This window comes from Siniperca chuatsi, linkage group LG4 (genome assembly GCF_020085105.1).
Source record: "Siniperca chuatsi isolate FFG_IHB_CAS linkage group LG4, ASM2008510v1, whole genome shotgun sequence".
In the NCBI taxonomy this organism is placed as follows: domain Eukaryota; kingdom Metazoa; phylum Chordata; class Actinopteri; order Centrarchiformes; family Sinipercidae; genus Siniperca; species Siniperca chuatsi.
Genome location: NC_058045.1, coordinates 26,922,859 through 26,949,953, shown reverse-complemented (window position 1 = coordinate 26,949,953; position 27,095 = coordinate 26,922,859). Strand labels below are relative to the sequence as shown.

Here is a 27,095-nt window from a genome sequence, read left to right as displayed (position 1 = left end):
TACTCACAACTGTACTCCACACATCAACATGTTGCTTGTTAAACTACCTAATGATGCATGTACTGTATTTTCTGTACAATAGTTCTGTTGGCTAAGAACTTTTTTGTAGCTGATGTTCACTTGTTTTAATACATTTATATATGTATAATAATAAGTTAACCTTTTAAGGCTTATGAATATGTTTTTGAGGTGAATTAAAGTTAAATTCACCCTCATTGAGCAACAGTCAGGCAGTCCTGGCTACACTTATACTTCACTGCAGCAAGATGAGGACCTTAACCACTGGAAGTCAAAATAAGATTTTCAGCTGTTGTTAAAGGCACCCTGTGGAGCAAACAAAGTAAAAATTTACATTCAGTGTTACCCACCAAAACACATTGTATGTATGTGTTGAATGTATTTCCTTCCTCATGAAATATTTGCAGAGCTGACTTTTGGAAGAATTTGAAACCTGCATTGTTTACGTCCATGTTTGCTTGCTAGCAGTCTTCTTTTTCCCTGCCTTTGTTGGTCATTGCTACATTTCTTGGCACCAAATGTCAATCAGTGGAATAGCGTGACTGTGTCTTGCTCCATAGCACTACTAGTGATCAAAAACTCAGACTCAGGCAAAGACGGTATAAAACTAATGAAAATAAATGAAGAACACTCTGCATTATTATACTACAGTAGCTCAAAGGAGGAAGAGACATGTAGGCAGCAGACCCTGTTATAGTACCATGATTTTCAAATGGAGTATGACCATGTCAGTTTTTTAAGAAATGAAGAACTGAGCCCTAAAGGCACTATTAGACAGTAGGCAGTAGCCACCGCTACCTACATTGTTACCAGTGTAACCATATTCCACAGAGAAAAGATGGAGGAACAATTTCCCGTGGATTATTCACTTTTTCACCAGCAGTAATTAAGAAAATAAAAATTTGTTACCTAAACTTTCTATATTAATTGTGTCATATTGGTAACCATTAAGCTACAATTCACTCTATTTGGCTACATGATGTGATTAGATATGTGATACAGTAGCTGGATAACAGCAACCTGAAGAATACAGTACAGGTTGTTAGTAGGATCCAGTAAAGCCAGTAGCTGCTGTGGTGGAATTGTGCTCAGCTCCTGCCTGTTCAAAACACAGAACACCAATGTCCCAGGTGGCAGGCGCAGTGGTAACTACGGGCAGTCTGAAAGAATCTTAGGAAATGTTTCAGAAAGTGGTAAGCACAGCCTGCTCTCTCCCAATCATCCTCTCCCCTTTTTAATATTACAGCTTAGTGCAGAGGACTACTCTTCTATGTCGAGGCTGCTCCCATCACTGGAGACGCTATCTCAGAAGCACTCTGAGGTGGTCATCCAGGAGCTGGCATCCAACCTCAGATCTGTCATTGCCACTCACGGTGCCTACTGGCCTGAAAATCTCACCGCTGCTGCTCAGCCCTCCAGAAACCCTGAAACCACAGCAAAGAACAACAGTGTGCCTTTTAGGAAAAATCAAAAGATGGAAACTGAAGCAAACAACTCACAGACTAGTCCTCATTCATCTTCCCCGGATAGTAATTTGCCTAGCAACACCCACCTCAGACAGCCAGCATCCTCTGGAGGGTCTGCAGCAAGAATAAGTCCAAAAGGTGGAGAGAGGACCTCTGGCACCAGTGACCCTTGCCCCCCTACCAAGCCCTTTTCTGATTGGCTTCTAGAAGCTTGTGACCTAGACGTGCCAACCAGAGCGTTCGCCCTGAGGGTCCTGACCCAGAATGTGCAAAACAGAAACCCAGAAGCTGTCCAGGCCCAGGAGAAAGTCCTTATGGTGAGTTGCTTTGTTATGTACCACCTTTTTTGTGCTTGTTTTAGCATTAAGTTATGATTTTCTGAAAATACTGATTTAAGTTTTACCTGAGTCGGGTCGTTCACCTATCGGAAGGTCGGCGGTTTGATCCTGGCTTCCCCCAGCCTACATGTTGAAGTGTCCTTAAGCAAGATACTGAACCCTAAATTGCTCCCAAGGGCTGTGCCTTTGGTGGTTGAGTGTGTGTGAATGATTAGTTACTTTCTTCGGACTGAGGAGCAGTTAGTGCATGCCATCAGTGTATGAAGGTGTGTGAATGGGGTGAATGTAGTGTGAAGTGCTTTGAGGAGTCGGGTGACTAGAAAGGTGCTATACAAGTACAGTCCATTTACCATCTTGTCTGAGAACTTGTAAACTTTAGAAAAATATGGTAAAAAAAAAAAAAAAAAAAAAACTCACTTCATGTTATGGTATACCAGGTCTGGACCCAAAAGCATGACTAGAACAGTGGAAGTGAAGTAGTAGGTTCCATTTATTTATAGGAAACACAGCGAGGAACCAGGAGTGTGGAGGATTATGCTGGAAGCCGGTAGACTGGAGGCAGACAGCGGACCGACACGAGGCTGGGGAGAGCAGGCAGGCTGAGGCAGGAACAGCGGTCTGAGGGGAAGCAGATGAGAGCTGTGGTGAAGTCCTCCTGGAAAGCCGGTGGGCAACTTGGAGGCAGGTGACACAAACGAACCTGTGCACAGGGAGTCAAAGAGTTAGTCAGGCGCTCCGATAACATGCAGGTAATATCTCTAAGAAGACAGTCAAGAGCCGAGGAGTAATACCACTAAGGTAAACGGACGATCTGGCGAAGACTGGTGAGAAGAGCCGGGTAGATATACTGTCAGGTGCGATTGTGGATGGAGAGCAGGTGAGCAACAGCAGATGGGTAGCAGGTGTGTCAGTTGCTGATTGGCAGTTCTCAGAGGCCGCGAACACACACACACACACACACACACACACACACACACACACACACACACACACACACACACACACACACACACACACACACACACACACACACACACATGTGTGCATGCAGAACAGACGATCTGGCGAAGACTGGTGAGAAGAGCCGGGTAGATATACTGTCAGGTGCGATTGTGGATGGAGAGCAGGTGAGCAACAGCAGATGGGTAGCAGGTGTGTCAGTTGCTGATTGGCAGTTCCTCAGAGGCCGCGCCCCACAGCACACACACACACACACACACACACACACACACACACACAGGAGGAGAACCAACAGGGGACAAACAGACAGAAACTCTAGGAATGGTACAGCCGTACCATGACACTCCAGACATAAATCCTATGAAACATCTAAGTTAAAGGAGTATTAAAAGTATACTAATGTTGTGTCCTCAGTGATGCAAGGTTTGGCCCTTTTTTGTATCTCCTCATTACCAGTGTGATGTATTATTCCTCTTCAGTGGGTATCTCCAGCCTCTCTGGCCCTGATAGATGCTCCTTCTATGGGCATCTGTTATATCTTCTGTGCACCAACACCCTGGATGACTGTGCCAGTAGAGCCTTGGGTCGTGTGTGTGTGTGCACGTATGTACAATGCCAATAGTAGTTTCAGTGTTTCACTTTCAGGATTATGTACCGTAGCTACTTGTATTACAAGATACAATGAGTTGTAACAACTCAAAATGTAGAATACTGTGTCAAAAAACTGATTAGAGAAAGTTAGGGACATGAATTTAAGAAAAAAACATTTTCAGCCATTGCTAGTATGTCTTTTGTTGATGAATGTAGCATCAGTGGTATACAAACATCTTCACATAATAAGCTTGTTGCCTAGTAAACACATGAACATTAATCAGGAATGCACATTTTACATTAATGATTTATTTGATGGTTAGTTGTAAGTAACTAACACTATATAGACATTAATGCAAGTTCCTTTATAGTCCTGTAAAAATGAGAGTAATGCAAGTGAAAAACACTGGTCCTGACACCTAACTTCAGAACAGGTTTTTACCCTCATTCATGGGGTTTTCATTGAGACACTTAAGGTGAGGTCACACTAGGACCAGACTCCAGCAGAATATTTATTCTGTCTCTCATTGACTGCAATTGAAGCCTGTATGACTGATGAATTCAAAGGTGCATTTCCTGTTTCTGTGCAAGCTTCAGCAGACTTGCAGATCAGACTTCACCTTTGTTAAACTCTCACCTTAAAATTTGCAAGGTCACAGCTTGATCACTCTACTCAATATTTAGTTATTACCCATATTCTAACTGAAATCACATCCTTTTTAGGGTCTGAATTTGCTTCACAGAAGGCAAATGTGAACATACCTTAAGGCCATGTTCAACAATAGTGCTGCAATTAAAAAATGCGGCCTCTTTATACTGTGTATTTCATTGAGTTTAAAGCGGTGGTGCAGCAGGGGTCACAATGCAGAGGACTCTAGCGCGAACAAAATGTAAGGTCGTCTGGCAATAAAGTTGAACCTCGTTCAACTTTTGCAGCAACACAATGTAATGCCATGCAGCCAATCAGATACATGCAAGCGCACATCGAAGGTAGATTACTTTGTAACATGAACGTATTTCTACAGTTTACTTGCTAATCGAGATGGAGGATGAAATAATTGTGGCCTTGATAAGTTTCCAGAGATGTAAAATGCTTTTCATAGTATTAGAAACCGCTGTGCAGGATTTTAGTGTCTGATAAGCCTTCAAATTAGCCTTCAATTCCTGGATTGTTTTTCATTATATCATTGGTACCTGAAGCAACATGCCCACACCAATGCAATCCCTTGTGTTTTTTTTAATGCAGGACTGTTCTTGGTCTGAACGCTTGCTAACATAGCATATTGACTTTATGTTTTTGAGATAGTGAGATTTTCCCATTTGCTTCCATAGCATAGTTAGCAGTTATTCGTGGAGCTGGGTCAGCTATAAGGCATTGTGCTATTGTTGCGTGCACTGTATATGTGGATCAGGAACGTGTGGGTAGTGGTATTATCGGTGTGTCTTCTGGGACATTCTGAGCAAACGCGTATAATAAATGAGGCGGTTGAACCTCTCTCCTGGGAGCCAGAGGGGACAATGGTGCGCTCTAGGGACTTGTTAAGGTGGTATGAGCAAGAAAGGATAAAAACTCATTAAGTATTCTCTGTAATCAGAAGCCCCTTGCTGTGTGTACCTTAGATAACCTTCAACCCCCTGTTGTTACAGCAGAATCCCCCATTATTGATTTTTTCCCCTTTTGTGTCATGGTTGGGTTGAGTTCTGCAGTATTGTACAGGTCACCGTTCAGATGTTCTATCTTCCCATCCCTCATTACTTTACCTAAAACTTCAGCCCATTCAATCAAATCAAAATCTTCCAGGGCCTTTTATAGTACCTGGGGGTAAAGTTTGGGTTATTCCCTTTGATAGTTGGTTATATTGTTTTTAATGTATTCAGTGCTGTGCCAGTATCGATCCTCTGTGGTTCTACTGGCAAGATCAATATTGGTGATGTTTTTGATATTTTTCACACAGAAATGGTAGAATATTCCCAGTAAGTAAGTAAGGGACTTGTATAATTATACACCAGTCTATGTGATTAATCATGCTAATGGTATGTCCTCTCCAGCTCTTTTTACAAAACCTGGAGCATGAAGACTCATTCATCTACCTGTCAGCGATTCAAGGTAATATAATCCTACAGCTTGGCCAAATGTGATGTTATCATTGATTTTTGTGAGTATCGATCCACAGAAATAGTCTGTTTAATCCACTGATAATATTAACTAGCTGAAACAGTTGTCAGTAACTTTTGAAAGCAGATGGGCTGAGTATTAACTGTATTTAGGTCTGGCTGCATTGGCTGATTCCTACCCTGAGAGGATTCTGACAAGGCTCCTAAAAGACTTCCAACATGGTCCCTCCCTCCCTACATCCAACAAGGAGCACTCCCTGGAAACCCGCCTCAAAGTGGGAGAAGTCCTGATGAGGGCGAGCAGGGCTATGGGTGAGCATCATCTGCTGTTTGTTCACATTCATGTTTGTATGACCAGACTTGTAAGAACATTCACTTGACTTGATACCCATTTCCTGACCCCTAAGAAGGCATCAATTCGTGTGATGAGAACATACAGTAGCTTAAGAGACCAAATTCATTCACACTTAAGCATACATTATGCTCCATATTATCACTTCAAGGGATAGTTCAGCATTTTGGGAAATACACTTATTTACACAACTATTTCTTTTCAATAGTGAGATGACAAGATTGATACCACTCTCATATCTGTTTAAGTATGGAGCTGGAGTCAGGACATGGTTTGCCTTGCTTACAATAGCATACAGACTGGAAGCGGGGGGAAACAGCTAGCCTGGCTCTGTCTAAAATGAAAACCACCAGCACCTCTAAAGCTGGTTAAATAACGTGCTGTTTGTTTAATCTGCACACAACAGAAATGTACTCAGGCGTTCTGGATGTTGGAGACGATCCGCTGACATTCTAGCTGGTGTGTGTGTCCACCAGTTTGTGTCCAGACGTCTCACTCGCGGCTCTTTCAGTTGTCTCTGACCAACTGTCACAGCAAAACAATTTTTTTGTTTGTAGTTGCTGAGAAAGGAGAGAGAAGGAGAAAAGCAAGCAAGGGAGGGAGATGGCCCAAACCTTCGTTCAGTCTCCTCCTGCTCTCTGTGATCACCTATACTGTTTTAATGAGGCCAAATTCACAAATCAGTTGTTCTTGTTCTTGTTGTTGTAATTGGCTTTGTTACTATTATTGTCATTATTATTCCTATGACTATCATTCCTATTATTATTACTTTATTAATATTACCACTACCATTACATTATTACTATTTTAACTAGGTGGAATTTGCAGTGGCTCCGCTTCTGAAAGGTTTCCTGTGGATATTGAAACCGAGCCGTGCCTGAGCTGGAGCACAGCGAGAATATGGTGCAGCCAGATTCTGCATAAACATGACAAATTGTGATTTTAGATGGAGTTTTGTGCTGGCACTATTTCTTGGTGAACAACAGCCACACACAGTGATGTTATAAGGTTTGGACCAAAACCTGTGCTCTTCTGGCAACCTACACTGTAGCCGTAGATGCTACACAGAAGGGCTTGGTGAATGGATAAACCATTCACCCAGCATGATTACAGTACGTAACTCCAACCAAAATTCACAGATTGGCTTCCACTCCCAGTCACATTGTCTGTGCAGAAAAAGAATGGAACTATATTTCCGGTACCCTCGAAGGCTGAAATAACTACTCCCACTTTGTAACTTTGTACAGTCTGCATTGAGTTAAAGCTGCGTTAAAGGTCCAGTATGTAGGATTTAGTGGCACCTAGCGGTGAAATTTGAATACAACTCATCTCACCCTCCCATTCCAAGCGTGTAGGAGAAACTACAGTGGCGGCGAAAAAAACCTTGCAAAAAACGCGAAAGGCCCAATCTAAAGCCAGTGATTGGTTTGTCCTTTCTGGGCTACTGTAGGAACTTGGCGGTGCAACATGGCGGCCTCTGTGGAAGGGGACCCGTTCCCTATGTAGATAAAAACGGCTCATTCTAAGGTAACAAAAACACAAGGATTCTTATTTTCAGGTGATTATACACTAATGAATACATACTTAAAAACATAACTATTATATTCCGTTTCTGCCAAAAGCTCCTCCTAACTGTTATATACTGGACCTTTTAATCAACATTTTTATGTTAACAGTGGGTCAAATGACAGAAGGTAATGTGAAAGGTGTCGCTTGTAAATATCAATTTTTCCAGTTCCCCTCTGCTCTACAGAGCCTTTTAGTGTCTTTCAGCTCATTGTTTTGGTTTTCCAGCCCACAAATTTACTGTTTTGGTTCAGTCTGACCACTCTCTTCAACCTTGTTTCCTGCAGAAGCAGGCAGCTCTTATCAGTGAAAAGGCTCTGATAAACCCACTATACACTACCTGCCCAGCATCAAACAGCAGACAGACAAAGTTAGCTAACGTTCTCTGGAGTTGGTGGAGACCAAAACAGAGCTAAAGGAGAGGGAATATTGGACATGGACACAAACACAACTCCAAATGAATGCTAATGTTGCTCTATGTCTGCTTGATGTGTAAATAGACAACTGTACTACTGTAATACTTTTACCATAACAGCTTTATAAGGTGATGTCAATGTTGGGTTTTCAGCTAGTTGTGCTGCCCCAATTGGCCAAAAAAACACAACAACTCTAAAAGGACCACTAGCTATTTAACATTACATCTTTTTCTCAGATAGCATGGTTGTTTACTTTGGCAACAGTCACAAAATGGAAATTGATTCATTAGTGCTGTTTGCAAAATGAAATCTCTAGCTGAGCCTGACCTTTGGCCTCTGTGGAGGATTGCCAAATGTTTTAAAAAGTGTGCCCTTATCTGGCCAAAAGAACCTAGTAATTTGACTTTGTGTGAGTGGTAAACATTGTAGAAATGTTAATATATGCTTGTTTATTTATGTCTATATTTGTTTACATGTATATTTGTCTTTGGTGGACAGCTATCAGCATGCAACCACCACACCACAAAAGCCACAGTGCAGGCTTGTTTTCCATGCAGATCTCTGTTCAGAAGGGACCCTGTGTATCAGAACCTTTCCCTGATAGAAAGCCCTGTTTTGGGTTTTTTTCCCCGCTCTGGTTTTATCTGCCAGACTGCCATCGTACCACTTCCCTGGGACAATCGGGGGGTTTATATCTTTGCTGAGAGATTGGATAGACCTTCAGTTTGCAGCACAGACATCCAGAGAGCCTCTGTGTTTGTCTTGAATCCCCCGAGTGGCCAAGATTTGCCTTTTGCCTGGCTTTCATTTGTAAATAAGAAGGTTTTCTTAATTGACTGGCCTGGTTGAGTAAATGTTGAATAAAAGAATGTTTGGCTCCGCTTTGGTTTGCTCCCAGTTGCTGGATTTTTGCACTTGCAGAGTCCCTCGAGCTCCCATTGTGCAATGATGGGCAGAAAATGTACTAAAAGAAAAGAAGGCTGCACCAAATGATGTTTCCAAGACATAAAGTTTATTTACATATACAGGAAGGGGATGTGTAGACTGAATAAATTTGGGAGCATCTGTGGGAGTGTTGCATCAGTTTTCCCAGGTGTTTTTTTCTTTAGATCTATTAGAGCCGTGACAGTCTATTGAGACATGGAAATGAAGGGAGAATAGCTGAGATGGTGTGGTGTGTGTGTTGAGTGTCTAGCTCTGTGTATGTTGTGGGTTTTGTGATTGTGACGAACTGCTTGGCACTCTAAGGCCCCGATCAGAGTGCTTTTTGCAGGTTGCAAAGCATGAGGCGCACTGCACTGCCTTTTTTGTTGACGCCTACAATTTAAAAAAAGAGCAGCTTGCTGCGTTTATATTTTTTTTAATTGTTGCTACGCAAACCCGGAATCACCTGTCATTATTCTAGCCGTGATTTTGCTTTGAAGTAAACTCACAAATCTGATTGGAGAATGGGGAAAGTTGAAGTTTTTTTAACTCAAGGTGTTAAGAGTGGTCCTGCAAAAATGAGACGCTCAGGGTGCATGAGCAGCATTAAAACACTTACTGCCTATAGAAAACAACTGGAAAAAACTAAAAGGGTAATCTAGGACAAGCAAAATAGATCAGGGTGCTGTGTGCGTGTAAATGGTAAATGGACCGTACTTGTATAGTGCCTTTCTAGTCTTCCGACTACTCAAAGTGCTTCACACTACATATAACATTCACCCCATTCACACACATTCATACACTGATGGCAGGTGCCAACTGCTCATCAGTACAAAGAAAATAATTCAGTCACACACACTCACACATTGAAGGCACAGCCCTCGGGAGCAATTTGGGGTTCAGTATCTTGTCCAAGGACACTTCAACATGTGTGTGTGTGTCTGTATGTGTGGCAAATATAACCAGCTCTAATGTACAGACACACACATGGGTCAAGCAGGTCTTACTACTACTAGCCAGTCAGCTGGTTGTCTCCTCTCCATGGAGGCCTCTGGCTTTCCACCCTGCTGCTTGGCAGGAGTAGCTGTAGTCAGCAGTTGGCTCTGTTCTTTGTATGTCTGCCTATGTAACAGTGTCACCCACACACAGCTTGTAAAACTGAGTATGACTACACTGTAAACAACAGCATTAGTCTTGTGTCAAGGATGGATTTTAATGGCGGATTAAATTCAAAGCTCCTTCCCTGGTATCCGCGGTGCAGTCAGAAATCTCTTTCTCTTGCCAAAATTCAGACTGCTACACTACCCACCTCCCCCTCTACACCTTGTCTTTCTTCTTTTTTGGCTTTGAGTATTTTGGCATGTTACTGAACTGGTCTAAGCTGTGTTTCTCCTTTTGGATCCATAGGTTATGCTTATTTCTCTTTCTGCAACTAAAAAAAGTTGAACATGAACTCAGTCTACCCACTTGGGCTAGGCTTGGGCGGTATCAAGGTATTACGGTATACCAGGGTATTTAGAAATCCCGAAGGTATGATTTTCGATATTGTCAAAAACTGATACACAGAAATGCTGTATTTAGTTTATAGTTAGCAATATGTTAAAATTTTCCAACACAGGTGTGTGTGTGTGTGTGTCTGTGTGTGTGCCGCTGGGAGATATGAACGAGCTGCGAGTTTGCTATGTTCCACAAGCTCTTAGCTTTACTAGTCTAATAAATAAACAAAATAAACTCACAAAATGTGAAGAAAGGAAATATTCTTACACCTTCCTTATTAAACAGAAAAATACAACTGTACACCTTCTGAATTCAAGACTATTACGAGCTTAATTGCATTATTAAGTTAACTCATGGTAAAACACACTTCACACTCTGGTTTGGTTGAAATAAATCCTTAATTCACTGAGTTAAATGGGAAAGGCTCTACACAATGTTTTTCCCTGCTGCCTCTCTCTGCCGTTTCTAGCCTTTTTGTGCTACTGGGTTAGCTCTCTGAACGAAAGTCTGTCGCTGAGCAGCGGCTCTCACTCGTTCTTCGGAGGCAGACCATTAAATTAGCAAAATAAAATGACAAAAATCACCCAAAAGATTGACGATATATTCGTCCAATCGCCCAACCCTAGTGGCTGTGTAGGATTGTTTCCGACTTGTGTGAGCCAAACATTTCCAATAACTCCAGAGCGTTGTAAAGTCCAAAAGTCAAAATGTATTGAAAAAAGAGATGTAATCATTTCCAAACTTCACACCATGTTTTTATCTAACGAAATATTCTGCTTCAATCCATATTTGTTGGTGTTTAGCCTTTCAAAAACATATACATGCTACAATGACTTTAATCACCAGCAGCTCAGCTTTTACTTTTTTTTTTTTGTTGTTGTTTTTTTTTTTGTTTTAATACAAATACCGTATACCCCAGTGAAATGTCAGGAAGGTATAACAGTATGAAAAAACAGATACAGCCCAAGCCTACTGTAGGATGCTTATTGAGTCTACATTTTTTAATTCTCTTGTCTTCCTACAAACTCTTGAATGCATGGTTTCCTGCAGCGTATTATAATGGAGGCGGAGCGCCTAGCCTAAAATAAAGACGTTGATGTCAGAGGAAATTAGAACAATTTTATTAAAACATAAACCGACAGGCTACATATTCAATGAATGGATAACGGATTGGAGTGAGTCACAGTGTTTGGGTGGTTAGTCTCTAATTTGTTAATGCTAACTACCATCTCCACATTTACAAGAGTAATAATAATAATAATAATAACTTTATTTATAGAGCACTTATCAAAACAAAGTACAAAGTGCTTCACAACAAGAGAAATAAAATATCACCATGAATGACAAAATATAAAGAAATAAAATACACAAAAGCAATCAAATAAACAGTTCAGGTAAAATCAGGATATGCTTTCAGATAAAAATGTGTTTTGAGAAGAGACTTAAACGAAGACACTGACTCAGACAACCTAATTTCTTCGGGCAAGTTGTTCCAGAGCCTTGGGGCCCTGATAGCGAAAGCTCTGTCCCCCTTAGTTTTCATCCTGGACTCGGGAACAGACAGGAGACCCTTGCCCGAAGATCTCAAACTACGTGAAGGTTCATAAGGGATTACAAGGTCTAAAATATAGTCTGGAGCCAGGCCACGAAGAGCCTTAAAAGTAATTAACATAATAATAATAACTTTATTTATAGAGCACTTATCAAAACAACTATAGTGCCCCCAAACGCAAGCCATGGTTGGGAAAAAGTTGCTTTGATCTTCATGAGATTTTTGGGGTTCATTGCTCTCATCATAAAGAACATATTACAGTTTCTTTTGAGAGAGTTTACCCAACAGGAAGTCAGCCATTTTGGATTTTCTGCATCAGTTTTAAATCTTTAAACACATGTTTGAGGTATTTAGGATGCTAAAAAAAATCGCAAAACTTTGCGCCGAGAGTTGAACTGGTAAATACTTGAATTTGAGTCAAATTTTGGGCTTGGGGGTGGCACGTCAGCTCTATAGTGCCCCCTAATGACTTTTAGCCTTCAAAACAGCTAGGGATTGTCGAAAACTCACTAAACTTGCCACATGTGTCAGAACGGGTGTGTATTGTTTTCTGGTATAGTCTGGTGCTTGGGTGTGGCAAAATGGCTCAATAGCTCCCTCTACAAAATTTCAATGACAGCCCCGCAGTACGTTTAACCTAGATGTACAAAATTTGGGAGGCAGATGTATCATCTCTAGACTTAAAAAAGCCTCTTGGAGCCATACCCTAAACCCAACAGGAAATCAGCCATTTTTAATTTAACGTGCCATTTTTCGCCATTTACGGGCTCCGTACTTTAACGAGCTCCTAGAGAATTTATCGGATTGACTTGATTTGGGCAGTGCAATCTAAAGACCGTTCTGATGCAAAATTTTGAAGCTTTTTATGTTTTGTTTCTGAACCAGTGCTCCGTGGTTCCAAAATCAGTAGCAGTGCTACCTGGTTCCAAAAAGAGTCCCAGCCTGAAGATATCTACATGCCAATATTCAGACATAGTCATAGCGCCACCTACTGGCACCAGGAAGTTACAGGCCCTATACTCTTAAAAATTACTCATAGTAGGTTAACCAAATCCACCTCAAAATTGATGATGCTTAATATTGAAGATTGTGAGTTTTCATGAAAAGCCGTTGCCATGATGGCTCATTATTCGCCATGTAACTTGAGTGTACATTGTCCGATCTGCCCAAAATTTCACATGTTTGATAAGAGTCCCGTCCTGAGGAGGTCTACATGTCAGTATTGAGTTATAGTCATAGCGCCACCTACTGGGAACATGAAGCACTACTGGCAACAGAAAGCAAGCCATGTGTGGCAAACATCATCTGATCTACATGAAATTTACATTGTGTGGTCTGCACTTGATATACAGCAACATCTCTTGATGTGTCAAATGTGGACGACATGGCAGACGAGTGACGGCATGCCAAACAGGAAGTGGGAATAACTTAGCAATGTTTCAACTGATCAACCACAAACTGCATGTGGTTATTGACAGCAAGTCACGATCATCATCATCATCATCATCATCATCATCCAGTTTCACCAAAATCAGAAAATAAAGTTATAAAAGTTGTGTGTTTTTGTACAGTAAACTTTAAGGCTCGGCCCCAGAAACACTGTGGTGTCTATCGTTTTTCAAACCTAATTCTTGTCTCAGTTGTGGTCTGATGAACAGTAACTTCATCAAATTCAGTGCCCCATATTGCTAGTTTCACCAAAATCAGTGAATACAGTTATAAAGTTGGGGTTTTGTATTGTAATCCAGTAGTCAGTGAGGCCCGGCCGCCTTTCTGCCGCAAGCGGACTACTCACTTGAGCAAAGCAGCAGATGTTCAAGCAAGTGACATCCTAACTGAAGACCTGCCTTGATGAGAGCATTGACAGTTTTCATTTTTATGCCAACCCCAAAAGAGCGTGGTGACATGTAAATGCAAGACTGGGTTCACTGTTTTGTTTATTGCATTTGAATATTGTCCACTCTATAGCAGGTTTAGTATTTAAAAATAAAAAGGTCAAGTGCAGTTTTCATTTTCAAATTTTTAGAAAATTTCTATTTCATTTTGACTAAAATATTGCTTGAAAAAATGGGAAATCAGGTTACATTGTTTATATTTCATTTTCAAATTTGAATTAACATTTGAATATTGTCTATTGTCCCCCTCCAGGGGAACTGGCACCCCACTTCGGCCATCCTCTGGTGGGCGTCTTCTTGCAAGGAACCAGGGACCCGGACCAAAGTGTCCGGGCCAGCAGTCTGTCCAATCTGGGGGAGCTCTGTCAGAGACTGGACTATGCCCTAGGACCGCTGGCTCAAGAGGTGAGAGGGAGCACACTGACATGAAACCTCTCTGAACTTCCTGGAGGAACTCAGTCTTTGCAGCAGTACATAGTAAAAAGACAGTTAAAGCACATTTTGGTTACAGAAAATACTTGTCCTTCCATATCATACATCAAGGCACATTTAAATAGAGGTCCGGACAATAGTTTAATCATTGTTCTAAATCAGAGCTCATGGAAGCCTAGCCCGTTTTAGACTGCAAATAAACTTAACATCAATGCAGGTGCAGTAGCATAATGCAAATTCCACATAGAGTTTTTTAATAATAATAATGTAGTGGTAGTAATAATATTAATAAAAAATAGTAATAATAAGGATAGGAATAATAATAATAGTAATAAGATCCCAGAATCATCTTTAACACCATAAACTGTGTGATTAGTCCCCCCCCTCAGCCAGCCAGTTCAGTCCTCCCCAGTACTATGTGAAGAATTTCTTCATTACATTTACCACAAATAGAGATTCGGCTGAACATTAATGCAGAATTCAGAGAGCTTGATGTTGACTCCAGGTACTTCCCTGATATGCTTGGAGATGCCTCATCCTCTCGTGCGCCTCTCCTTTTGTGGGGTCCCCTTGGAGTCTATTCTGGGTCCCCTTTTATTTACTATATACATGCTACCCAAGGACAAATCATGTGTAGACATAATATTGTTTTTCATTGCTACGTGGATGCAACTGTATGTCCCAATAAAGGCCGGTACCACTGATGTGTCCATTGTTATGTCCTGCCCTGCTGAAATTAAGAATTGGATGTCTAAAAATGTCCTGCAGTTGAATGACTACAAATCAGAAATAATTATAATACCACTTCTCTTCCAAGCACTAGCATTATTAAAACACTCTCGTCTAGTGTGGGTGCCTTATCAAATAATGTTAAAAAAGAGGCCCGTAACCTAGGTGTTATTTTTTACTCAGAATTGTCTTGTGTGCAGTCCTGCTTTGTCCAACTGAGATATTTAACTGAAATTAGGTCATTCCTTTCATTTGCAGATCTAGAGAAGGTCATCCATGCTTTTATCTCCTCCAGGCTTAAATATCACAATGCACTTTATTCTGGTGTAAGTAGGTGAAACATCCAAAGACTGCTGCCTGTATTTTTTATTAACAATGCAGAAAAAGGACAAACGAATACAGATCCAATAAAAAGTGACATGCCCTCTGCTTTACGGAGTCTTTGTAGCATTCTTCCCTTGATCCTGGGTGGCTTTTTATTCCAAATAATGGTTAAAATTTGACTATGAAATTTATTGAAAAAAGATTTTGTAATGAATATTGGTAGACTCTGAAAAAGATAGAGAAATCTGGGTAGAATAGTCATCTTGATTGAGTTAATCCTTCCACCTAAAGAGAGACATAATGAATCCCAATGAGCAAAGTCCTGCTTTACACACGGCAAAAGAAGTTGGTAGTTAGCTTTGTAAAGATCCTTATAATTATGTGTAATCCAAACCCCCAAATATTAAACATTTTTAAGACTGATTTTAAAAGGGGTTGAAAAGAAAGAAACATTGCTGCCAGGCTTTTAAATAGTTCTATGAGAAGCGACCATATCACACCAATGCATGCTGCACTTAACTGGTTACCTGTCAGTTTTAGAATTGACGATGATTGATTGATCTTCTTAAAACTCACTTTTATCTTATGGTTTCTTCTTAACTGATGGTATTTGTTGTAATTGTTTAAATGATATTATCTTGTTTTATATTTTGGATTTTATTTACTTTCATTCTTTAGTTTTACTGTAAAGCACTTTGTAACTTTGTTTTGAAAGGGGCTATATAAATAAAATATTATATAGACACACATTTTGAACAGCCAGACAGACAACTTCTGTTATATCATATTGTTATAAACAGAGATAAAATACAAATACCAACACATTCTGACCAGTCACCATGCTACACAAATCACGGCCGATGTGTGTGTCAGATTGCTGTTGAAGAAAGTCTCTCATTTTCTTCCAGTTATGGCAGTCCTTCACACTGTGTTATATTGTAAAACTGGTCGGCTATTTGCTAAAATGCAGGCACGGGGTGATCACAAACAGCAGATGTCCACCTACATAATGCGATATATTCCCACTTCTGGTGTAGACCAGCAATTAAAAGACAGTCGGAGCACTTCCTTTTTGTTGAAACGCATAAGGTCAATAAGCACTAGCTGTTCTATACAATCCTGCTCATTATCCAAGAAGTCAGAGTAAGGTCATTCTGAGGTCAAGAGTCAGGGAGAAGCAGGTAATGTGCAGGTTTTAGGTGAGAAGTGAGGAAGTCAGAAGAAAGAGACTTCAGCCTTTTTGTTGCTACAAGGAATTGTTTTTCTAAAATGGATAATTAAAATTTCATCTAATCTAAGCAAACTGAGTGGAGAAGCGCAAGCCATACAGTAATTTGTCTGTTTTAAAAAATGACAATTTGTGTGTGTGTGTGTGTTTGTGTTTCATGTTCTTATATCGAGGTGGGGACTTGAAGCTGCATGCACACTAACCCGTGGGGACTTGTGTCACCGTGGGGACAAAAATTGAGGTCCCCCTGGGTAGAGACTGCTTTTTGAGGGTTAAGACTTGGTTTTAGGGTACAGGTTACAATTAGGTTAGGGTTAGGGTTAGGCACTTAGTTGTGATGGTTAGGGTAAGGGGCTAGGGAAAGCATTATGTCAGTGACTGTCCCCCACGGGGATAGTGAAACAAAAGTGTGTGTGTGAGCTGCACAAACACGAATACATGTCCACTCACTTTGATCAGGTCTGAGTTGACAGAAACCCAGCCCACATTTAGGTGTGTGCATTCCAGGCTGCTGCAGTGGTCAGAGGCTCAAATAAAGATGCTGCCATGTGTGTATGTGTGTTCACTGTAGCCTGCTATCATGAATAAGCAGCACTGTCAGCTACAGGAACAGGGATGCTTATTCATGAACCTGCCCACTTTTACTTTTTCTCCCTGACCGTGTGTGTGTGTGTGTGTGTGTGTGTGTGTGAGTAGAGAGATGGAGGGCTCATGTTGGTTTCGACGTCTGACCAATACATCAATCAATCCAGTTTAGTTCTGGTAATGACCTCAGCAATGTAGGCCTGCAGCTGATCTGAGTCTTGCTGACAAACATGTATCATGTAAAATATAGCACAGGCTATAGATGGCGCTTGCCTAAAGATGACCACTAACTGAATTTCAGCATCTATGTCATCATCTTTATACCACTCTAAATTACTGTGTGTGTGTGTGTGTGTGTGTGTGTGTGCAGCTGAGCTCCTGTCTGACTGCTCTGATAAAGACAGAGAAGGAGGCAGAGGTGAGGAGAGCTGCTGTCCACGTTATCACCCTGCTGCTCCGAGGCCTCAGCGACAAAACCACCCAGGTACACACATACCCTCACAACTGAGTATACATGAAACCCATACATTCTTGTGCACTATCCTTTTTATATCAAACCATACAGCACATTTTCACAACCAGCCATACATACAATATACACTCTGAAAAAGTCATTCTGCAAAGTCATTCTCAAAGACTTAATGACCTGAACTTCAGCTTCAGGTCAAAAATGAAGTAAGTTTTCCCTTTGACCTGCAGGTAAAACTGAATCAATCACTTAATAATTATTTAAGTGTTTGTTCTCCTTGTCAGATTTACAAAGCACCCACCTCCCCCTCTGTCCAACAACAGGAAATAACTGGTGAAAGTTTCATAGCTAGTAATATTCCATCAGGACACATCATGCTTTCAGGTGGTCTCAAAGATTCCAGGGATGGAAGGCTGTATGCTGAAAAGTGAATAATCCAACCTTCATTGGGGATAAAACTGCTTTTAAAAATTGCAGAGAAACGTAATTTGTGATCAAATGGCAATAATATGAGTTCATAAACAAGGGAAATTGCAAATGTTAACAAATGCTCTTCAATTTTGCAATAATTGAATAAAATAAGTACATTTATTTGTTATTGCGCTAAAAAACTGCTGACCTTTGATGACCAAAGAGCTATCTGGAAGCAGAAGGACTCCATTTTGTCCTCTTCTTCTTCAGGCTTTTAGCTTTAAGCTTTAAGTTAGCTTCTCACCAAGCACAAGAAGGAGACTCACTCCAAACACCATGTTTTAGAGTCACACCAGTTCTCTTTCTCACTATTTCACGTTCTTCAGTCTGTGGTTACTGTTAATGTCTCTGCTGAAGTGTTGTTTTTAGATAGTCACCCACAGGGTCCAGGCTGATCACAGTTCTTTGGCCTCATAAAAGGGAAGCAGTGAGGCAGGACTGGATTTCATAATTCACTAATCACTGTAGGTTTCAGGGTACAACATGGCAGTAACTCTGCCAGTTTGTGTTCATAGCACTATAAGGCACTTTGAGCAAATGCACCCAGCAAATGGAATATGTACAGTTTACTGTAATTATTTTCATTAAAAGTTAATTATCAAGCAAAAACAGTAAACATTCTCTGGTTCCAGCTTCTCCAATGTGAGGATTTGCCACTTTTTTCTGTTTTGAATCATTGAAAATTGAATATCTGAATCTGAAGCCTTGACCTTGGCCTCTGGGCAATGGCAAGGGACATTTTCCATTGTTTTCAAGCTAATGATTAATCAATTAATGAAAAATAATTGAGAGATTAATCAAAATAATATGATAATAGAAATGATCATTTGTTGCGGGCTAAAATAAGTCTATTTTCTGTGATGTATTTAAGATACAAATGATATTGGTTATGAGGTGCATGCAAAGTAAACAGCATCTTTAAGATTTTGTTTCAGTCCAGTAGTAACATGTCTTTTAATCAAAGCTTTACTCACTTACTTGCCAGTTGTTGTGTTGCTGTCACTTCAGCAGGAACGGGCTGTCGCCAACAGCAGCTCAGCTGCTTTCACCCTGACAGGTTTCGGTCTTCTTACAGTGGGCAAGATCTAAACCAGATTTAGCATAAGATCCAGTTAAGAATATGAAGTCCACACATCACACTATAATTAATATAATTAATGTAATATAATATAATTAATGTAATGTTTTATCACGGTAATGGTATATATCACGATACAGTAATTGTTCTGTAAATTCAATTAAGAAATGGTTTAAAATAACCATACTGTACTTCATCAAATTTGATTATCTTTTATTTGAAACTTCTATACAAACAAAAATAACTGCCTCACATGAGACAACACTTGAGTTAAAAACAAAAGCCTCACAACAGTATAACTAACATTCTTTCAAAATGGAAACTTTAAGGTTCCAAATGAGCATTTGAGCATATTTACAATTTCACTTTCCTGAACGTTGTTTGGTGTATTTTACAAGACGAAGTGAGCATGCACGTTTGTGTTTATTTGCCTTGCTGTACTTGTACATATATATTAATATTAGCACTACCATTATATTATTATTTTAAACTTCTAGGTGGAATTTGCATTGTTGCATTTTTGAAATATTAAGCTTTTTTTTTTCAAAAAGATTTCTATAATGAGAAATCTTCAAATCCTATTCCTTAATTTACAATTCAACTCTACCTCTGTCACACAAACACATAGAAACACAAATACTGACACAGACAGACACACAATTATAAACTAACACACACACACACAACTGGTTTTTCTTACTTTGTGGGGACTTACACATACAAACACTGGTTTTTTATAGCTTTGTGGGGATGTACACACACAAACTGGTTTTTATATCTTTGTGGGGATTTTTAATGACACACACAGACATACACACAGTAACTGGTTTTGCTATGTTTGTGGGGATTTATACTGCTTTTTTCAACAATTTATTACAATAGAAGTGAAAACCATTTGCAATGTTATAGTAACTTCCAGCTTTTTGTCCAGCTGTATTTCAGCTCTTAGCTTGTTTAGGTAATGTATTCTTCTTCCGTGTGTTTTTTGGTCAACTACTACTTCATATTTTAAGCTACAGAAACCATTCAAATGTTAAAACTTGCTTTTTTAGGACACTTATGCTTCTAATGTTTTTCTACCATTTATACTTTTTTAAATATTGTCCTTTTTTCCAACAATTTATAGGTGAAAACCATTGAAAATATAACAGTTTAGCTTCCAGCTTTTCTAGCAATGTATTTCAGCTCTTATAATCTTTAGGTAATGCAGTTGAGCTTCCAATTCTGACAATTAATTTCACATTTCTGCATTTTTAGCAATGCTTTGCAATGTATCTGTATGTTTTTCAGTTTTGTTTTGACTAATACTTCTGCATACTTTCAGCTACAGAAACAATTCAAATGTAAAACTGTTGTGCTCTTCAATGACATTTATGTTTCTAATTAACTTTTCAACTTAACTTTTCCAACTCTCAATTCTACCAGTTTTACATTTCAGCTTCCAGGTTTTTGAGCAGTCTAATGCAATACATTTGAGCACTCAGATTTTTCAGGCAAATTCTTTTCAGATTTCTGCATTGTCAAAAATGCTTTGCGATTTATTTCAGCTGTCAGCATTCACATGCATTTTCTACAGGAAATGCGATTTTTATAGGTAAATGTTTAAATTGCACAGATATATAGGAGTTAAAGGTCCAGTGTGTAGGATTTAGTGGCATCTAGCAGTGAAATTGCAGTTTGCAACCATTTCAATACCGCTTGCATCACCCTCCCCTTGTAGATAAAATGGCTTATTCTAAGGTAATGAAAACACAACGATTCTTATTTTCAGGTGATTATACACTAATTAAAACATAAATATTATATTCCATTTCTGCCAATAGCTCCTCCTAAATGTTGCACACTGGACCTTTAAAGTGAAACTACATAGTTGCCTGCATCTTGAGCCACTGCCACGACTACAGTCAGCTGTCCAGGTGCTGATCCCATGACCAGATCCTGTAATTACTGGAACAGCTGGAGAAGGGTAGCACCAGCTGTACATTGCTAATGCCATACAGAGTGACGTGAGAACAAAGTGAAGAAAAGCAGTGGTATGGGTGATTGAGGAGGTGTTGGGGTGTCTGAGAAGCAAATAGAGACTGAAAAACACTGAGGCAGGAGGCAGAGAATCCATTGATCCATTAAAGGTCTAAAAACTTTTTTTTTGTGGTTAGATGCAGCACTATAGCACTAGCTATTGAGGTTATAAGAAGGCCTGCAGTTAAAGTTGTAATCCTTAAGAGTTCAGTTTTTGTTGAATTGGTGACGCCTGTTTTTACCACATCTGGTGGTTCTGTTGTACAGTGCATCCAAACAAATGTAAGTTTTATTTTAATAAAGAAGACCGTCAATGATAATTACAACCACAATCTAGTTTCATGCTGCACACAGTGCCAGTAGTTTCCACACAACAGCAGGACACAATAAAAGGAGTTGGTTACCTTGCTGAGGAGTTGGAAGTGTGCAGCCTGTCGCCTGCAGCTCTTCTTCTAACAGCTCACTGTGGCTGCTCCTTTTTGTTCCATTACTCCCTGCAACATTTAAAACTGATCCTCTTGTCAAAAAATTACCGTTGTCTTGTTTTGTATAAGCATTTTTGATGAACAATCGCAGTCAAGATTCAAAACTTTACTGTCAACAATGGACATTTGTCTTTCACTAGTGCATGGCACACATAGAGATACAATACAGTACATATAAGAGCAACAAAGTGCACATAATTAAACAATATATATGGTAAAATTTCATACAGTAAAATGCTGTGTACTAACAGAAGTAGGAGTTAAAAGTTTGAGTTGACCAGTGGCAGTTAAAAGTGAAATACTAAATATAGACTGCTATATGCTGGCTCAGCTCAGTAATTCCATGTTCCTCCTTAGCTTCTCTTGAACTGCACAATGGCAGTGGGGATAAAGGATTTTTTAAAACAGTACTTCCTTGCACAGGGAACTCTGAACCTCCACCCCAATGGCATCATTTCAAAAAAGATATGAAGGGGGTGGGATGTGTCGTCAAGGATTTTATCGGCCATTCTGTTTACTGCTTTTGCATGATGTTCTGAGAGCTGGGTCTGTGTGCAGCCTGTGATTTTGGTTCCCTGGTTGACTACTCTGGAAAGCTTGGTTTTGCTCCTCACAGACAGGTGACCAAACCTGCTCAAGATCTCTTTTTTTGACATCAAACCCTCTAAGTTTCTGCAGCAGAAAGAGTTGCAGCTGGGCCTTATAAGGCGCTACAAGTACACTGTCCATTTACGTGTTCAGAGACTTAACATTAGTCTGGATATATCATCTGCGTACTTCACTAAAGTGAGGCAGTTATTATTGCACATGATCGCGTTGGTATAAATAGAGAATTAAACAGGGGATAGGGGAAACCTGAGGAAACCCCTGTATTTAAAATCAGCTCATCAGAGAGCTGAAGCTGGAGCACAGGAAATCTGTGCAAGCAACAACATATCTGACTGCAAGTATACAGATTGAACAGAAGCAGAGCAAATCTAAGTGCAAGCAGGGGCTATGTGAGTGCAAGGTCAGGGTTTTGAGGGAAAGCATTACAAAATCTGAACTGAAATCAATAAATCATGCTCTCAAATTAAAAGAACATGCTCTTAGGAAATAGGAAATTAATCCCATGATCCGATGATCGTAGATGTTTTCCAAGTAATTGGGACTGAGCTAGTGTCAAAGAGCAGCTGGAAAAGTCTGGCAAACACAGCACCTAGTTGATCAGCACAGGCCTATAGGATCTGGCCAGGCAGCCTTGTGTGAGTTACGTTTGTGAAATATCATCAGCACTAATCTGTATGATAAATACATTGTGTTTCCTGTGACTGCTTCACAATAAAAACCATCCCATGTTTCACTAATTAAATGCTTTAATGTGAAGCAGCAGTGGTGGGAAATGTTGGGTTTGCATTAACTACAGCTAACTAACTACAGCTCTGATACAGCTGTAGGAGAGTGAACAGTAAACAGTGAGGCTGATATCAACAAGATAAAATTTTCCTGAATTACATTGTGCATTGTTGTCCTGTGAATCCCTTGTGCTTATGTAGGTAATCTGTATCCAGCATTGGAATGGTAGACTCCACCACTAAATAAAATCTAGGGATAATTACTGAATGTAAATATATTGATTGGCTATTTCTAAAAAGTGCAGACATATAAATAGTATCAAAAACAGGGTTTGATTTCATTGAAATCATTGAAGGATTGTAACTTTAATAACAATTGTTTTCTTTGGCTTGATTCAAAGATATATCCTAGGATGTGCTGGTACACATCATCAGTGATGTTTCCTGAGGTCATCGGGTGTTTTGGTTCTTTCAACATCATACACCCTCGCTCAGGCGACCCAGCCAGGGTTGATCATACCCTCACTCCTCCTGATCCAAAGCCATCTGGAGGCACTCTGCAGCCTCCATGGTGTATTTGATGGCTTTCCTTTTTGTAGCCCCAGTACTGCCAAGTAGAGTGAAGGCCTTGCACAGTGTGTGGCCAGCCAAGCCTCTACACCCCACTTCAATGGGCTCGCAGCGAGCCTTCCAGCCTCTGCTCTGGCACTGATCCACCAGCTCCTGGTACTTGAACCCTTTCCGCTTTGCCTCTTCCATACGGCAGTCCCAGGGCACAGAGTACAAGCTGGAGAATTACTCTTGCCCTAGATGTGGAGATTGCCGCTGCATCCCTTGCTTGCCTAGGCTCTTGACTGGTTTCTCTCCGATGGATGGGATTGCAATGCCATCCAAAAAGAAGCAAAACTTGTCTACCACTTTTCCCCCCTTTAACACTCTTGGGAATTGTTGGGTCTCTGTAATTAATATTATAAAGAAGTACGGTCTAGACCTGCTCTATAGGACAAGTGCAATGAGATAACTTCTGTTATGAATTGGTGCTATATAAATAAAAAAATAAATAAAAAATAATAAAAAAAACACCATGGCCCTGGATTTGGCTGGTGTGAAACTCCATTCTTGCCCAGGAAATGAGCATTTCAAGGCCCTGGAGGATCCACCTACCACCAGGCACCAATGTTGTGGTACAGTAATGTCGTCCATAAAGGCTCTGATGGGGGGCTGCCGAATGCCAGACTTGAACAGAGGGCCTCTGCACTCAGTTTCAGCTGCCTTGAACATCATATTCATGGCAAGGGCGAAGAGAATAACTGGCAATTGATCTGTTGACAATTCTCTCAATTAATCAATTAGTCATTTGTCATGCACAAAAATTTGATCACTATTGTGAAGTGCCCATTGCAGTTCCCAGAGTTTGGGATGACGTCTTTGAGTTGCTTGTTGTGTTCGAGTTTCAGTTCAGGACCCAAAGATATTCATTTCATGGTAATATGAAGGGTGGCATGTCATTATACTTGAGGAGCTGCAACTACACACTATTTGACAGTTTTTCTTAATCAATTGATCATTTCATCAATTAACATAATGGTATCTGGTTGATTAAATGTTTTTTTTTTGGTGGGGGGGGTTTTCGATGGACTAATATCTGGAAATTCTATCTCTGTAGTCTTTCTATGGATTATTTTAGGGCAGGAGTCATGGGATGTACAACAGTTATGAGAGGTCATTGATGTTATAATTTTTTTTTTTTTTTTTTTCAGGATGGGGATCCTATAAGGGTGGGTTTTGTATTTTGTCTGAAAGTCTTCTGGGTGGGAAGGAGATTACTTTAAAGGGAGAACAATTAGAGAGAAAAGGAGCATTTTTTTAAATTCATGGAATTACTCTATTAAACTATTTAAGTAAAAAATGTATCGTAAAAAAGACTTGGAAAACAGTGATTTTTTTTTTTAAAGAAATCTTTCTCTTTGCCAAACTTCTTTGTGCTAAGTGTTAAATTTTTGAAGAATAACCCTTAACAGTTAACTTCAAGGTTTCCTTTTTCTTGCTCTGCCCATCTGTACTTTCTGGTACAAATTCTGGTTAAATATACCATCCATCCATTAGGTATACCTGCTTATCCTTTGGAGGGAAATAAAGGGATTCTGTCCACTGAGTGTTGAGTTTGTATTAACAGCATAATGCAGTAACAAAAATGTAACAGGGCAAACAGGAGCAGATCAGAAAACAAGGAGAAATATGACCAAATATACTTATCAAACAGAGGGAATTAGAAATAAAGGCATGTCTCTAATATAAGCCTGCAGTAAATAAAGGCCTCAGCGACTATTTGAGAATTTACCGTAACTTGGGTCTTATTTTAGAAGTTTTGCCCATCAATTCTACCGAGTTAGTTGCCAAACTTATTTGGATGAGAAAGGAACAACAAACTGTCCATTGTAAGCATCCATCCCAGTCTAATCTAAAGTGTTGTTTCAACAGTGTAATCTCCATCTCTTTTCTTATGACTTCTCCAGGTTCTCAGTGATGTTTTGTTGGACCTGTACCGAGCTCTAAAGTGGGTGGTTCACTCAGACCCGGATGATGTTGCGGTGCTCCATGCCCAGCTCGCTCTGGAGGAGCTTGATGACATAATGAGGAGGTCCATCTTCCCTGAGCAGAAGTTGGAGAAGAAGATCGTTGTTTTGCCATAGAGCTAAAGTTTTATTTCTGTGGGGTCTTCATAACCCTTTCATAGTTTGGACTTATAGAGGACTTTATTTCTATGTGTTTTATGGTCTTCTTGTACACTACTAGTTTTGCCTGTATGTGATATGGATTTTATAATGAGGAGGCTTAAGAGGTATAGACCAACAGTCACCAAACAGTAACAGTTTAATCCTGCATGCATACCAAGTCTTTCCTCAAAGAAACAAACAGTGACCCTACACTATCGTTTTCTACTGTTCCACCAACAATTCAGCTCCAAAATAAAGTTTTAAACACATAATCTCATGAATTTTTATTATAGAGTATACAAAATATGTACTGTAGGTAATTTACTGTTTATACTGCTACTGCCACTATCTTAACCAGGATGTACTGCTGAATTCAAACAGCTTATAAAAAACCTGCAGGTGCATTATGGGAAATGTAGGATCCAGCATTTTTGGAGCTTGACATGAAAGTCAGGATATCTCTGCTTCTGCTGCTTCTATTTATTTAATTTTTTTTTCAATCCGTCTCTAGTGAGCCCCCAAACCTTTTTTGGAAGGGCAATATGAAATCACTGGAGTGGCCCTTTAACTAAACACACGTATTACATTAACACCCATTGGGCCTCATGCAAGAACATTATTGGATCCTACACATCTTACTTTTTTTCTGTGAGTTTTGTTCACACGAGTGTTCCAAGTCGGATTCAGCAAAATCTCTTAACTTATTGTAAATTAGTTCATGGGGAGGTGTGTATTTGTGAGATTTGATCTCCAGAATGCCCCTAAATTGCTATACCTGTTTTATGTGCACTGGGCAAGTTACATTCATAAAAATATTACCCAAAAGTTAAAAAAAAAGAAAGGAAAAAAAGAAAACGGAACTTCAGACTGTGTGTTGTCAGAAATCAGCAGATAAAAGCATAACATAGTTAGCTGTGTATGTACTTATATTAGGGGATGCGAGAAAAAGAGAAAACACTACAGCTGAGCAGCGCTGTACTGTGACAGAAATAAAGAGGGAATGGTTTAATATGAAGTTGGATGACAAAAAATGTCTTTCCAAAGCAAAGTGGTTTGACTGTGATGAGGCGGTCAGGGGGGTGTGACAGTTACTGAGATGGACGCGCGAAAACATCCAATTGTAAGTGATGTTACACTGTTGGGTGCAATGGCAGTTCACTTGGATAGCGGCCTACATAAAGACTCTCAGACAGCTACAACTACTGCACAGTATAAGTCGTGAAAAAATACTCATGCCTATAAAATAAAAAAAGTTGTTGATCCCCACAGTTAACTGGCAAGCCATAATGCCACCGATCACACAGATATGGTAAACCATGAATTTTGTTAGTAACAGAGAAAATTATAACTTATTGCGGAATGCAACAAATTGTCTTAAATCGCTTTGTATGTGAAACTTAAGAAATCTGTTTGTATGAAAAATTCAAAATCACTGCAGGAGTTATATGTTAATGTAGAATTTTCTTCGTGTCTCCTTTAATCAAGTACAGAACAAGGTTTTGGGTTGAAGAAGCTGTTATACTTGAGATCTCAC

The 27,095-nt window shown here is 39.8% G+C and overlaps 1 protein-coding gene across 4 annotated transcripts in view; it reads left to right on the top strand.

Moving 5' to 3' along the window:
• Positions 1-25,833, top strand: part of tango6 (transport and golgi organization 6 homolog (Drosophila)) — a 42,345-nt gene extending 16,512 nt beyond the window's left edge. For 2 of the 4 annotated variants that reach the window (XM_044192358.1, XM_044192361.1), the window contains 6 exons: positions 1,265-1,801; positions 5,423-5,480; positions 5,642-5,800; positions 13,944-14,095; positions 17,359-17,472; positions 25,361-25,833. In XM_044192358.1, the coding sequence (XP_044048293.1) occupies positions 1,265-1,801; positions 5,423-5,480; positions 5,642-5,800; positions 13,944-14,095; positions 17,359-17,472; positions 25,361-25,537 (1,197 nt within the window). In that variant the 3' untranslated portion in view covers positions 25,538-25,833. Of the gene's footprint in view, positions 1-1,264; positions 1,802-2,322; positions 2,504-5,422; positions 5,481-5,641; positions 5,801-13,943; positions 14,096-17,358; positions 17,475-25,360 lie in introns of those variants that run through there. The other 2 variants (XM_044192359.1, XM_044192360.1) reach the window with 2 other exon arrangements.
• Positions 25,834-27,095: the final 1,262 nt, after the last annotated feature.